Below are 15,153 nucleotides of genomic sequence, written 5' to 3'. Positions count from 1 at the left end.
TATGCAGTGTAATAAAGCTGTTCAGTTTTCAGCTCTGCAGTTTTCAGCTTTGCCGTTAAAAAGGTAATGAAAATGCCAACAACAAATAATATCTGTCTTTGACATATTCTGTTTGAACAACAAGTTACTAACAAGCAGCAGCATAAACCACATTTGTGATGAACTGCATGGTGAGGTGAGGAGGGAAGAAGGATACTGCAAACAGAATCTAAGTGCATGGAGGGTTTCAGTCACAAAATATTGTAAACAACTGTGCTCAACTCACTGTCTTTCTGAGCTCATTATCTATGATGTAAGTTAGTTTTGCAGTAAAGATGACAGGAGAGGATCTGACCTCCTTTCCAGATGTCATGACTTTATAGCAGCACCACAACATGTCACAAACACATATAAATGAATACGTGTCTGTGAAAGGCAGTGTTGGCTTTAAAGTTTTTAATGACAGTTTGTACTTGATGGCGGTGATATATTCATACATCCCACGCAAAAAAACACTGCAGTGCATTGTGTATATTAAACACACTACTGAACATTACCTGTATTATATAAATATGTGAAAATGATAATAATAATAAAAAAATCTTTGCATGTATTTACACTTCTCTAACTGTATGTAAATCACTTTTTCGCAGGTCACAGTCCCACCATGCATGTTATGTATAAGTACAGGTGGAAAAACCAGACACACAGCATTGGTGCATGGGAAATATGCTTCTCTTATTGATCAGATAATATCTTTTATTTTATCTGTAATCCAGACTCCTTCAAACGTACTGACTGTATATGACTAGTTTATTTGTAATGACAATCTTGTAGGGGCTGTGTCCTTTCCTGACCCCTGTGGACAAGCTTATCGACTGCCTCTGTACCAATATGGTACAAGCCTCTATTTAAATGGTTTTTAACACTATGTTGTAGCTTCAGGACAAAAACACTTTTTTTTATAATCATATGGCATCTCTGAATCCAGGTTGAGTGACGACTAGATATTGAATTTCTTCTACAACTGTCATAATTTCATCTTGTCCTTCTACATCTTCCTCTTTCTTTTTTTCATGCATAAGAATTTGCATTTTCACATACTTAAATGCTTTTTTTTAATTTTGCTTTTTCCCTATTCTGTTCACTTTCACAAATTGTTGCATTTTAAGGTTGTAAAGCTTTAAAAATTGTAGTGGGTTTAGTGTGTGGGATCTCTCAAGTTTTTTCCCACGCATTTGCTTAAGTGCGCTTAAATAAGATTTATTTTTAGGTTGATGGACTTTTTTATGGACAGATCTACTTGTGAGTGTGAGTGTGCCATGCTTGCTGAGTGCAGCTTCACACGGTAGATTTTTTAGGTTATATTTTAATTTTAATGCCTGTGATCCTGTCTGCTTTTAGCAGATTAGGACTCGTTCAAATATAATGGTGCCCCATGACCCCTGAATGAGACTGTGTGTTTGTGTGTGTGGGTTCATGGATATTGAAGCATGTCTTTTACAAGCTCTGACTTCCTTGTTATCAATAAAATGCACTCAGGTGTAGAGTCTAATAGAGAGATTGTGTCATAACAATAAGTGTAATACACACAGTCTGCTCATTTAGATCTGAATATCTGGAATTTATTGCGATAGTATCTGTTTAACACACAGACAAAGATCCTGAATGTCTAACTGTAACAAACAGGATGTTATCAAGATAGGTTTGGACTTGAAAAAGCTACCAGATTGATGATGAACAGAGTTTTTCCTCCTGTTGTAAGGGTTAGGTACAGAGTCTAAACCAAATGCAAAACCTGTGTCAAGATCATCAAAGCTTACTAAGGGACATTCCCCAAATCTAACAGTCACTTCCAGGTCCTCGTTTTTGTTTTTGTTTTCTTTGTAGTGTTGTTTATCATCTACTCTGGCTTTTCCAAATATGTTTGCATAATTATGCTAATAATAATAGTTTTTTAAATATATTTTTTTAAACCTTTCTGCAGGGGCACCCCAAAATATCCCACTAGTTCTTCCAACTTTTACACAAATTCAGAGAAAATGGTTTAACATAATGTAATCCCTCCAAAAACGTCAACATTAACCTACTGTAGTCACAGTTGTTAACAAAATGTTTTACAAGACATTAAATTAACAAAATTGTTATTTTTGTTATTTTCCTTCTTCCTTTTACTCATTTAGGTGAAGAGGTATAATATTTGTGCTCTGTTCTGGTTGTGTTGTGACTCATTTCTTTGTTTCACTTCCTTTGTGTCACAGTTTATGGAATAGTGTTAGTGTAACCCTAACCCTGGGGTTCCAAGAAATGTTACATATTTTTAACACAAACAAATTCAGTCACAAGAAATACCATACAGCTTTGGAAATAACTGTTAGCTCACCTATGATTTTTAGAATTTCAATATAATAATCCCTCAACACTGATCATTCATGAAATTCATCAAAGTGGTTAATAATTACTGCAGTTTACATCAGACTTGAAGAAATCTGATAATAACAGAGTGCATTCCATAGGTTCCAAAATTTACTCTAGACAACAAAACACACCATTATTATGTGCAAAAGCTATAAGGTTAAGACAATCCAAAATAATTTCTAATGTAGTCAGAAGAAGAGAAGTGCAAGATGAGAAGAAACAGACACTTTGGTGCTTAACAAAGATACAGTGAGAGAAATCAGTAAAACATGTTTTTAGCTGTCATAGTGATCTAATAATCATTTCCAAACCTATATGTTCGTTATTGTAGATCATATATGCAAATAAAATTACCAACAAGCACAGGAGACTGATTTGTTCATCCTATATGTACTTAATAGATGTTCAAACAGTCACTTCCTGCTTCAGTTTTCACTTCCAAATACGTGGTTTCAATAACTAATTCTAATACTGTAGATCAGTTCACAGTCCATCTGATTGTTAGATCTGCTCGTGTTACCTCCCCTGATGGACTGTGTTTGCAGAACTGCAGTGTTTTCAGACATCAATGGTGTTTATCATCACAGTATATCATGCTTGAACACATACTGACCAAGAATGTGGAAATAAGACACTGATCATAAAAAAGACAATTATCCTGTATTATCTGTTTATCAAACTGATGCATGTCATTTGACAAGTAACTTCAGTCTATGTGTGTATGAATGTGTGTATTTGAATGTGTGGTCCCTTGTCCCATGTGGCATACATCCAGTAACCATACGTCCTTGCATTTGTGCTGTTGTCACCCACGCACTACTATTTTTATCACAGGAGTCATGAGTGTGTGTGCATGTATCTGTGTGTGTCAGGGTGTGTCATCAGGTTACAGTGTGTGTAAGTGGACTCCTCTTTGTCCTGGTTGATAATTTTAGACAGACAGCCACTGAAACTTTCAACAGGGGGCTCAGATGCTCTGTGGAACCTTTTCCACTTACAAACACTCACACATTCATTCCCATAATTACTAATTTATAACCAGAGTCATACTTATCAGGAAGTGCAGCTTCTAAAACACACACTTTTATGTCCTTGGTCTGAAGAAAATGAATGAATTCATCAATTTGTCCCTGAAGGGTAGTGCAGCACAAATTAAAAATTATCAGTAAAATTAATGACAAATAGAAAAAAAAATACACAAGTTTAACTATAAAACATGTCAAAAGAAGTAATAATTAACATAACAGTTCAAAAATGAGTGTTTAGGTTACTGTTTCCTTACAGGATTTAGTCAAATGATGAATCTCTTGGCTAATTGGACTCTGAAAACAGAAACAGAATGTTGGATCTGGCACTCTGGATGTAACGGATGGGAGCTGCCACACTGAATGGACTATTTTCTTTAACATCTGTTATCAAGCATGAACACACTCTTCTGTTGAGTGCCCATGATTTTGCTGCAGACTGGGGCTGGATGATAGCGCCAAAATCTTCTATCGCAGTGTATGTATTTTTAGTTTGTCTGTCACTGATTTCAATGTGTCTCCTTTATATTTAGACATTTGATCTTTTCAGTTCATCCACACTGAGCTCACTCACTTTATCAAAAATAAATGTTTCAAAACAAGTTGTTTAGCTGCACATCACTGATGTAATAAAGTGACAGGCATGTGTTTATAGAGTATTCACCATGACTGCTAACGCGGCACAGACAATCAGAGTCAGTGTTATAAAAAAAAATAAAAGTGACTGTTAAGAAAATGATATGCTGGTAAAGCTGAATAATTTATCTTTTACTGCTGTAAATGGAATAGCTTATCTACTTCGCTTTTACTGGGGGCAGACAAAATGAGAAACAGGGATGCAGAGAAATGGATATGTAGTGTGTAAATGCAAGAAATTTCTGGGAAAATGGGAGAGGGAGAGTAATAGGGCGAGAGTCATAGACTGAAACATGGAGAGAGAGCTGACTGCTGACTCATCCTTTGACACAACAGTTCTGTCTCTGTCTCTGTCTCTCTCGTCACCCCAAAGTGCTGCTGGCAATCTTTCCTCCAAGCTGTTCCCAGTTCTCTTGTACCAGATTTCTCCAGCTGAACCCACTGAAATGTGGTCTTAGAACATGAATAATTAATTGATGTACTAAATTATACTGAAATCTAGTTCTCTGAGTGATCTAGCTGCTCTGTGGTGAGAGAGTTGTGTCACCAAAAAGGATGACGGTGCTGAATTTTGCATCAGGCATGCTATGTGTTGACTTGGTTGGGTGGCAGCGAAATCATTTCTTGTTTGTTCATTGTTGTTTTTAGGAAAGCGATTTCCCGCTCTGGCCTCCAGCACCTCGGACCACCCCAACCGTCCCTGCCTCCAGCATCCAACGGCCCCAACAAGGACCTACGGACATGTGTGGACTGGACGGTGAGATATGCAGCTTAAATAATTTAATAGGATTGTGTCTTTGTTCTTTGCTTGTTCTTTATTGTATTTGTATTTATTTATTTGCACACCACAAACAAGAAAAAAAAAAAATTATCATGCAAGTAACACCGTTGTGCAGGAAAGGATAGAAGCCAAAAATGTTTATATAAATACCTCCCCAAAAATAAACAACACACGAAAAAGAAAGAAAGAAAGAATAAAAATTTGATATAATTAAAGTAATAATAAAAAGATAAAATAAAAGAAGACTCAAATGATACAAAACATTAATTTTTTTTGTAAATTAGTGTCCTTTTCAGATGCTTTGTAAATAATGATAAAGTTGATGATTGAAGTTCAGGATGTAGATTATTACAAAGATGTGGTCCATGAAGTCTGGCAGTATGGAAGGTAAAACTTGCTAGAGTATCGTGTAAGATAATTGTGAATAACAGAAGACAACATAAAGTTCTGGAAACCTTTCGGAAGGTCGTGAGTAAAGTACACATATTTGTACATTAAGACACAGGTCTGTTAAACATTCACATTAAAAACTGAGAGAAGTTTGAATTTTTTTGAAGAGAGGAGCAGATGAGTCGTGTCTCTTAGAAAAGCCGATCATCCTTAAAGATTTCATTGTAAATTAACAATTTCATTGTATTTATCTTATAGGTTTAAATGTGCAAATACTTTAACGAACAAAATCCTTACTGTATGGGAAGCATAAAAGTACTCAAACAGGTCCAGATATCACACAATGCAACAGTTGTCCCAGTCTATGTGGTCCTTATTCTGTCTGGCTGAGTCATTGAACGACATTTGGATTTTCAAGCCAACAGATTTGTTAGCAGACTGTTTCAACCGCCGTATGTTCATGTGGAAATGGAAAGCACTAATTTTCTTTTGGGTTTTGAGCATTACTGCAAAATGTTTCGATTTGTGAGCAAGGAAATGTGTTGTACCTCGGGGCTTTATGGGATATGACTTTTTCAGGGTTTATCTTGCTCGCAGAGTTTAATGGATTTGATTTGCCACAAGCCTCGCGCAGCTTAAGAGCTGTTATGAAAGTGTTTTGCTTTGAAATATAGCAAAAGCCACGGATGCCGAGATAAATGCCAGGACACTATGGAAAGTCCTCAGTAAAATGCCATGGAATAACATTGCTAATAAACAAACCATGGTGAAAAGGCACAATAGAAAACTAGTTGGACTTTGTATTTTATGTAAACCAATGCATTTCATTTTTTATTATTGATGCAAGGCTATTTTCACCCACAAATATGTTCAATGTAATATTTGTTCTGTTTCATTCATTGCACAAAATTATAATAACTCTGGGAATATGTGGTCTTGTGATAGTAAGAACAAATTAAAAATAATAAACCAGTTTTTTTTATCAAACTTTCTGTTATGTTTGACTTTTTCTAACCAGTATTGCCTGGCCAGGTGCACTCAAAAACCCTTATCTCAACAAGTCACATTTGTTAACAGGTACATCTGGGGCTGGTTTTGTTATAATGGCTTTTGTTTCAGGCATAATAGTCACTGGCAACTTTACAATGAACCTAACAGAAGAAAGGCATGCTTCTATTTTTATCTGATTCAATAAGAAAAGAATGACTGAGTGAGGGACTTGTTCTACTTAGTATCATCAAAGTAGGAGCAATTTCAATTTGGAGCAGAAATAAGTGCACACTTTGGGCACAAATACAACATTTGAAAGCTTCAATCTCATTAAAGAAAGCACAAATGTACCCTACATATCTTATGTAATCGTCTACTTAAGGTCTGAAGGGAGTCTGGAGAACTTTTTTGATGCTTTTGCTTCTGATGGAGTTTCATTTAATTGGTCCACAGTGAGTGAAGTACACATTAATATTGAATATTAAATAAAATGTGCTGTATTATTAATTGAACTAATAGACTAATGTGACCAACTCAGAGCTCCTCTGGCTCTGTCTGCAGGGACACTTCCACCACGTCATCACTGGCCTTTACCTCTCCACATGACGCACATATACACCCATAACCTTATAAAATCATTATACCTAATCCCTCATGAATATACATTACAGGAGTGATTCATTAAAGATTAACAGCATATTTCAAGTGCTAATGAGTCAGATATTGTCCGTCCATGTTGTTCATATTATGAGGACAAAGGACTCGAGTGGGGAAAATGACACTACAGATGTATGACTAAAAGAAGATCTATTTAGGACTGAAAGGCGCAGACAGACATTTATATTGTCACAGTTAAAATATATGGCTGATAAACTTATGCTGCAGATTATTAGCTCTGATTTGACATGTTGGACAAGCACAGGAGAGATAAGGTAGCTGTTGCCCTGTGTATCACCATCCAGCTGGTCACTGATCACTATTTCAGTAAGAGCTACTCTAACACAAAATCAAATGCAGCACATTGGTAGATGTTTGTAGATTGCACTGAAGATTTTTGGATTGACAACATGAAAACACATACTGTAAATGTAAAATAACAAATTTATTATTTTTCACATAATAAATGATGATAGAAAATAACCTTCCTTGCAGAATTTTTAAAAACTCTTTTATCACACACTAAACAAAACCAAACTAAAACAGAAATGAGGGTTGTTACTTAGTCAGTTTCTTCCACCTGTATTTGAAGATCTGTGCCTTATTCCTCAGATGAAAGATCGGTTTTTCCTTCAGGTCAGTTCATGTGAAATCACTAGATTCTTCCAGACCGTCCATCTCTAATTTGTTTCGTACCTGGAGAAAATAATGTTATTAGTTACAGTAAACGCCATACAAAATGTCAGCTTTATATCCTATATTAGTTTTGTTAGATGCTGGGACTTTGAGAACTGGGCATGATGCTGCTTTAACTGCAAACATGAGTGGCACAGAAAAAAACATGTTTAGTTAAAGAAGTCATTACTTTTGAAGTATTCATGATAGGTGCATGAAATTTTCAGGAATTGTTCTAAGATACAAGATGTCTTCTTTTCTTTCTTTATAAAAGAAGATCCAGTTGTATATTTGCCAAATTATAGTATACTGAAAACAGCAAAAAAATTAATGCAAAAGAGCAATTTTGATGCCTAATAAATATTGTTTGTCTAAAAAATGGCTTCATATTTTGTGCATGTAATAATACAGACATTCTGTCTGTGGTAATGTGTATACACACACACACTCATATGTGTATATATATACATATATATATATATATATATATATATATATATATATATATATATATATATATATATATATATATATATATATATATATATATATATATATATATATATATGTGTATATATATATATATATATATATATATATATATTTTTTTTATTTTTTTTTTTTTTTTTTTTTACAGTAGAAGTTGTCATACATCAGCAAATATCATTTTCTATATTTATTGGCCCATAAATCAGATAAATTTATTTCTTTTTGAAAAATCCTTGTGTATTTTCACACAAAACCAAAAGACGTGATTGACTGACACCCACGTGCCCACACCATCCTGTTTTTGCTATATTCCTAATTGTTTACTTTAATCACATTTTTCTAGATTTTGTTTCATCTAACCATTAATTGTCGTATGTACTGTATTTGTCCTTGCATTATACGGGGTGATCTTGTTTACTGACTGATTATATGTGCACATAGAGAGCAAAATTAACGCCCACCAAGCACTAAATACACATACATTTTGGATTTAGCAGATACATAAAATGGAGTCAGGTCATCCTATCAGTGTACATGAACCATACTGACAGCAATTCATTCATCTTAGTTTTTATGAAAGTTGAAAATAAAAGTTAGAAATCTGATGCTATGAATTTTAAGTGACGCTGAAGTTGAGTATGCATACTGACAACATGAGGTAATTCGTAGTCAAATTATGCATAATTGAATTTTATAGCTTTTAAAATTATTTTTGGATAGTGTGTCAGTTTATTGGCCGTTCACAGTTGAGCCAGAAAGTTCATTCACATATACTTTAAATTTATACGGTTTGTCTGTGTAGTGTAGATGCAGGTTTGCACTTGAATAGGTTGCTCCGGTAGTGTTTTTATTAGCACCTTAAATCAACATACACTGTGAAATTTCCCTCCTACTCAGCAGCCACAATTATGTGCTTCAAACACCTCTTGACCAGTTTTGTTGCAGAATCTTAATGTGCTTCTATTAACAGTTTAATGCGACTGAAAATAATCTGAGAGAAGGATGCAGAGGGATAATGTGACGAATTATATTATGATTTGCCTCTTTTTCTCCGTCTGCGCAGGAGAACGCTGTGAATGGGGATCACCTATGGATGGAGACGAGTTGTTCAGGAGAGCTCTGTTATCTCGGAGAGGATACCTGTGTACTAAAGACTGCAGTGAGTAGTAGATGCAAACTAGACCGCATCTGCTTTTGAAGAAACACGCCATATTTTCAAACAGCTTGTTTTGTTGAAGCCTTTTTGATGTCTCTTTATTGACTTCCGAATTCCTTTTTCATTCTGTTGTTGAAGATCTCACACAATAATTGAGTACAGAAAGACATTCAGTGTTCAATTTAAGTCTTAAACTTAAAAACTTAACTTAAAAAAAATTCACATGTTGTAATGTAAAAAAAAACCCTCAAAAAACTTGCATATAAGTTGCTTTTCTCCATAAACGTTTACATGGAATAGTCTTTTAGGTTCAGACAAATTTGTGTGAGCACTGTGATCTCGAAAGAACAGCCTGACTATAGTGGAATCCCATACTGCTTTGACGAGTCATGGTTGACATGAATAAGCACATTCCTACCTGCACTCGGTTTGATATGGATGAGTCAGTCATCGAGGAAAGACCTGGCAGTCAGGAGGATGCAGGCGTTTAAGCTCAGTCAGCACTGAGAGTAGTGCAATATTGCAAAATACATTTGCAAGCTCTATTTACCATTTCTCAAAGTAATTTAATGCAGCTTGCAATGCCAGGGTCATTTGATCAGTGAGGACTGGAAGCTATGTTATGTTAATGCTGTCTGTTAATAAGAGTCTTCATCAGTAAGCCTCGCTCCCTCTTCTGATTCAAAATGTGTTGGCCTATGACTTAACTTTGGTTTTTGTTATGACACATTATATTATGTGTGGTATGAGTTACACTAAATATTTCAAACTTTTGCCAATCGTAAGTTGCAGTTATTATGCTTTATCTGACCCAGCCTTGTACTAGTACCTAATTTTTTCTTACCCTCACACTGTTTTTTATACTTTAATCAAGTGCTGCACTCATCATACTTTTCCTTCATAAAAGGCTGATATAAAGTTGATGAAAAAAACAATTGTAAACATGTTATACCTAACATGAAAGGCTGATGAAGTGGACTACATGCTAAAATCATGACTCTGGGATTACGTGAACCCTCAATGCAAGTGAAGATGATTTTTATGAGCTTACAAATGTAACTGTAGCAACAAAACAACTATCATTTGGTAAATATGTTCCTCTAGTTATGATTTTGTCATTTAAGATGCATCATTCCCTGTATTTTAGCGGTCAGAATACCTTGTGAAATAACTTCTCCCTCCCTAAATGTGATGTGTTCCTTTTGATGGGAGTGTGTGAGAACATTGACCAGTGAGATACAAGATTAAAAGGCATTTTTTAATGTCAATGTCACTTTTGTGTACTGTGACAGTGAAGTGGTAAACCATTTGCTGGAGGTGAGACCCCTCTATTATTTGTTGCCATATTATTATCCGTAATGAGTAGTTTGCTGTAAGAGTAAGGGCATAAAAACAATAATATTTATGGAAGGCAAACAGGATCATTACCTCAGAGAAGACTCCACCACCTCACACATTTATGTTTGGTCATTCCAGGCTCATAAATGGGATACTTGTTCTTTCTGCTCATTCAGCATACTCCCACTAGGACTTAAACAATGCTAAATTTAGTATTCAGGCTGTGTAAAGTTGTTGATCAGTCTTTGTAGACAACAGTGTGAATGGTGCTGTTACTCACACAGTCAGGAAAAATTTTATCCAGTTTAATTTAATGACAGCATAATTTCTTGGTTCAGTTTGAGTCACCACAGACAAATTAAAATGTTAAAAACTGTAAAATGTCAAGGTGTCTCTTTTCATACCTGGAGTGTTATTGTACTGTTAATGTTTCACGTAAAAAGGCTGTTAAACTCAATGGGAAGAGGTGTGTGTGTGTGTGTGTGTGTGTATGTATGTGTGCTTTATTCTTCTCAATGTTTGTGTTTGTTAGTTGTGTTGTTGTGTGCTGTGTCTCACCTCCCTCTGTGCTGTGCGTCTGTTTCTCCTTTAAGAAGTCAGCCCCCAGGAGGAAATGTGCAGCCTGTAAGATTGTTGTTCACACCGGCTGTATAGAGCAACTAGAAAAGGTATGACACACGCAGACTGTTAATCCATAATACTTTCCATTGTAGACTTGCCACACTGTTACTTTTGTTTTGGAGGATTTCATTTGTAAAGCCTAAAGGTCATTTTCTGGCTTATTTGTTAGAATTGTGTTTCCTGCTACAGTGTGCTGTTGAGTTCTGCTGAGCACAGTTAGGCATAAAAGAACAAAGGCAGCTTATCAGGATACATGAATGTTGGCCACCAATGGATTTTCTTAAAATGAATATCTGGCTCCTCTGTTGTAAACTGTTGTGTTCCTCCCAAGAGATACCTCTTACTGTATTAAAATGAACTTTAGAGGACAGTTATGCTTATATATGCATTCACCACAGGTTATGAGAAAATACTGTAATATTAGGAGTTATGATGTATCCAGTACTTTCACACCTTAAAGATTGGATTCTATCATAAAATCTCAAACTAGTTAGAACAAGTGGTGCCAGGCACAACAAGCCCCACCACTTGCACACATTGTAGCTTATTTTGGCATCGATCCAGCTGATGTCATCATGTATATGTGTTGTGCTGATGTCACCTTATCAATTGCCTCTATATATGTGCCAGGTTTGAAGTAAATTCAAGCAAAATTGATGTTTTTATAGACATTTGAAATTTTGCCCATTATGAGTAAATGGGAGAAGAAATAAGATTTCAAAAATTCATAAAAAATTTAAAGTTTGACCTACTGTTCCCAAAATGTAACCGCATCTATTCTTGGTCACTGGCAATCTATAAACCCAATTTGTTATGAATTCAACCAATGGTTTTGCTGCTAGAGTGTTAACAAACAAACAAACAAACAAACAAACAAACTAAACCAAAAATAATACCCCTTGCCTCCTCTTTGGGGGGCAGGGTAAATATTCTGTAATGTAGTAATGCATTAGCAGTGTAATGTAATGTATCATAGAACAGAGGCACACTGATTATTTAGCAATATTGATTAATCTTTATAAATTTTACAAATAATCACTTTCAGCAAATATATGGCGCATCCACACTAATGCTGATGTTTTGCAAAATGGATATTTTTCTTGACCTTTGAGTCTCTTGTCCACTCATAAACCATGTTTTAGGTCATACAAAACAGAGATTTAAAAAAAAAAAAAAAAAAAACACTTTCTAAAGAGAAGATTTTTGAAACACTGTGTGTACAGGGAAAATGAAGAGATTGGAAAAGGATGGTATCACACCTTGTTGCATGTGCATGTATGAACTTTCATTATTGCTTTGTGTAAAGAACCTGAAACATTAAATCCAAGTGTATAAATCCGTGTACGACATGCAGTAGATTGAGGTCTGCACGGATACCTTTGGGACCAGATCTGCATTATAGACAAATCCACATCATGTAAAGAATACACTTCGACAACTACCCAGTAGTATGCATGCTATCCACAGTTTTAAGTCCAACAGAAACAATGGTTTGTTTTATTTTTGTCTTATCCTGTGGACAGATACTTTATAAGGCAAACATCATATGCACAGAACTTCTTAAAAAAACATGAAGACAAGAAAAGCACTCAGAGAGCGCAGACCTCCACCAAGGCAGATCAGTAGGGCCCCCGTGCCCCCCACCCCCCCACCCCCAATCACCACCAAAATTTAATCTTTTCTTCCTTGTGCCAGTATCAACATTTCCTGAAAATTTCATGAAAATCCATCCATAACTTTTTGAGTTATCTTGCTAACAAACAAACAAACAAATACGCAAACAAACATGCACGCACACAAACACACAAAGCAAAGTGATCACAATACCTCCTGGTGGAGGTAAAAATATGTCTATTAAAATGTCTGTGGTAGTGTGGCCAGGGTAATGTTCAACTCCTCCACTAGAATCACTGACTTTATCAGCTACTTCTGGTTTGATTTTCACTGCTCTACATTGATTTATTCATTTATCTGTTCTGTTGACTTGATGTGAGTCCCTAAAACCCCAAAAGATGATATGTTTTATCTTCTATGTACAAGATAATTAACTTACTGGTACAAATAATTAACAAAACATAAATAAAAACATTTCTGTGTGCAGGAATAAACAATATGTTGAGAGGTTATTTAAAACTCTTGTTAATCAATCAATTAAGTGTCATTTACACTTTTTTACATCATCATAGGCTATCTAGTTTTGATCATGAATCTAGCTGGTATGCATGCATATGGCTGAATGTAATATGGTACTGGTAACTGAGTTTAATAATCTTTGTCTTGATTCTGCTCTCCTTGTTTTCCTTTCTTTAGATCAACTTCCGGTGTAAGCCAACTTTCAGAGAGGGAGGCTCCCGGTGCCTCAGAGACGTAAGTGTATGTGTAACTGTATGCACATAATATACAGTATATTTGAGAGAATGTGTGTTTCTCCTGTATGGAAAATGTGAGTCTGTTTAGCCTCTCTCTCTCTGACAGCAGAACATACTGAGACATCATTGGGTTCACAGACGAAGACAGGAGGGGAAATGTAAACAGTGTGGAAAGGTAAGTACACACAAACAAACAGCCTCTTTGAATATTTACATTATATGTATTATATTTTGAACTAATTCTGTGTTTTCCCTCTGTGTGTCTGCAGAGTTTTCAGCAAAAGTTCTTTCATAGTAAAGAAATCATAGCTATCAGCTGTTCATGGTGTAAACAGGCTGTAAGTAGTTTGATTTCTGCCCAGATTGTCTTTGGCCACATCAACAGACAGATTTGTGTAAAATAATATCATAAATCAAGTGATATTTTGAAAAAGGAGATTGTGTTCTTGAAGCCTCATTTGCTGCTATACTGTTAATGTCATTTTATTTTCTTTTATAGGTGTTTTTTTAAAACTATTTTTATGGTTTGTGTGATATTTTGGCATGTGCAGTTCTTTTTCTATCCTGAAACTAAAAGACTAAGTGCACCCACATTGCAAAAATAGGTACAATTCTGTGAATAATCCATAATTCACTATGAACTGTTATTGTTTGAAGTCCTTTCTATGACAGTAACAGACCCTGTGAAAACTGTGCAAAATGGATTCAGCTGTTTAAGCAGACTTAGCAGGATCTTGTCACTGGAAAGACATGTGGTGAATGTTTTTTCTAATGTTTGAGTAACAGAAAGGTGCAAGTTACTTATTGAAGCATACATACTTCGAACATCATGTATGTAAATGGGAAAATGCTTTTGTCATCTGATTGAAATATCCCTCTAAGATCAGATCAGAACCAGTATCCACATGTAACGTGTAGTTTTGATAAAACTGGTCTACATTTTTAAAAAAAAATAATCTGCTTCAGAGACTAAATCTGCTAAATCTTACATACTTTAATATGATGAATTGGAAATCAAATGAAAAAAATGATGGTTAGCTGATGTTTTCATTGTATAATGTAAGTTTTATTACATGGTTTATGTACATTTATTCAATATATTTATATATCTTCCACTAGAAAGACCCTGAAAGGTGAATGCATTGTACTTTTTCTTTGTTAGTGACTCAGACTTGGTAAAGTTTCACTGCTTTTATTTTGGAGGCATTTTACACATGTATTAGTTGTACATAATTAATGTAGAGGGGTGTTTCTGTTGCAGTTCCACAACAAAGTGACGTGTTTCATGCTGCACCAGATTGAGGAGCCTTGCTCACTGGGGGCCCATGCCGGAGTCATAGTACCACCCTCCTGGATCATCAAAGTCAGGAAACCGCAGGTGCACACACACATCCTTATTACAGAGCTCCCCCATCAGTCAGTCCACTGCATGATAAAGTTCACTTGCTGACATTTTGTGACAGTAATGAGTAATGACTTTGTGAGATCTAAATTTAAAACCTTAAAAGAAGGCATGTGTCAAAAACTATGTGCATGTCTGCTTTTGTTGATGTCTGTGTGTTTTGATGGGATACGAGCTGACACATGTCTGATTTGTCCGGAGAACCCCCGGTTTATGTCTCGTCGTCA

The 15,153-nt window shown here is 35.4% G+C and overlaps 1 protein-coding gene across 9 annotated transcripts in view; it reads left to right on the top strand.

Annotated features, from left to right (window-relative positions):
• Positions 1–15,153, top strand: part of dgki (diacylglycerol kinase, iota) — a 67,331-nt gene that overhangs the window by 26,950 nt on the left and 25,228 nt on the right. For 5 of the 9 annotated variants that reach the window (XR_003936941.1, XM_030150473.1, XM_030150476.1 and 2 more), the window contains exons 2-8: positions 4,707–4,815; positions 9,104–9,199; positions 11,128–11,202; positions 13,466–13,522; positions 13,631–13,699; positions 13,794–13,862; positions 14,786–14,902. Coding sequence is in view for 8 of the 9 variants with exons in the window: in XM_030150473.1 (XP_030006333.1) it covers positions 4,707–4,815; positions 9,104–9,199; positions 11,128–11,202; positions 13,466–13,522; positions 13,631–13,699; positions 13,794–13,862; positions 14,786–14,902 (592 nt within the window). In the remaining variant the exon portion in view is untranslated. The remainder of the gene's footprint in view (positions 1–4,706; positions 4,816–9,103; positions 9,200–11,127; positions 11,203–13,465; positions 13,523–13,630; positions 13,700–13,793; positions 13,863–14,785; positions 14,903–15,153) is intronic. The other 4 variants (XM_030150477.1, XM_030150471.1, XM_030150475.1 and 1 more) reach the window with 2 other exon arrangements.

The sequence above is a fragment of the Sphaeramia orbicularis genome, chromosome 12 (genome assembly GCF_902148855.1).
Source record: "Sphaeramia orbicularis chromosome 12, fSphaOr1.1, whole genome shotgun sequence".
In the NCBI taxonomy this organism is placed as follows: domain Eukaryota; kingdom Metazoa; phylum Chordata; class Actinopteri; order Kurtiformes; family Apogonidae; genus Sphaeramia; species Sphaeramia orbicularis.
The sequence above is the reverse complement of the archived record's forward strand: the minus strand, read 5'-3'. Positions and strand labels throughout refer to the sequence as shown.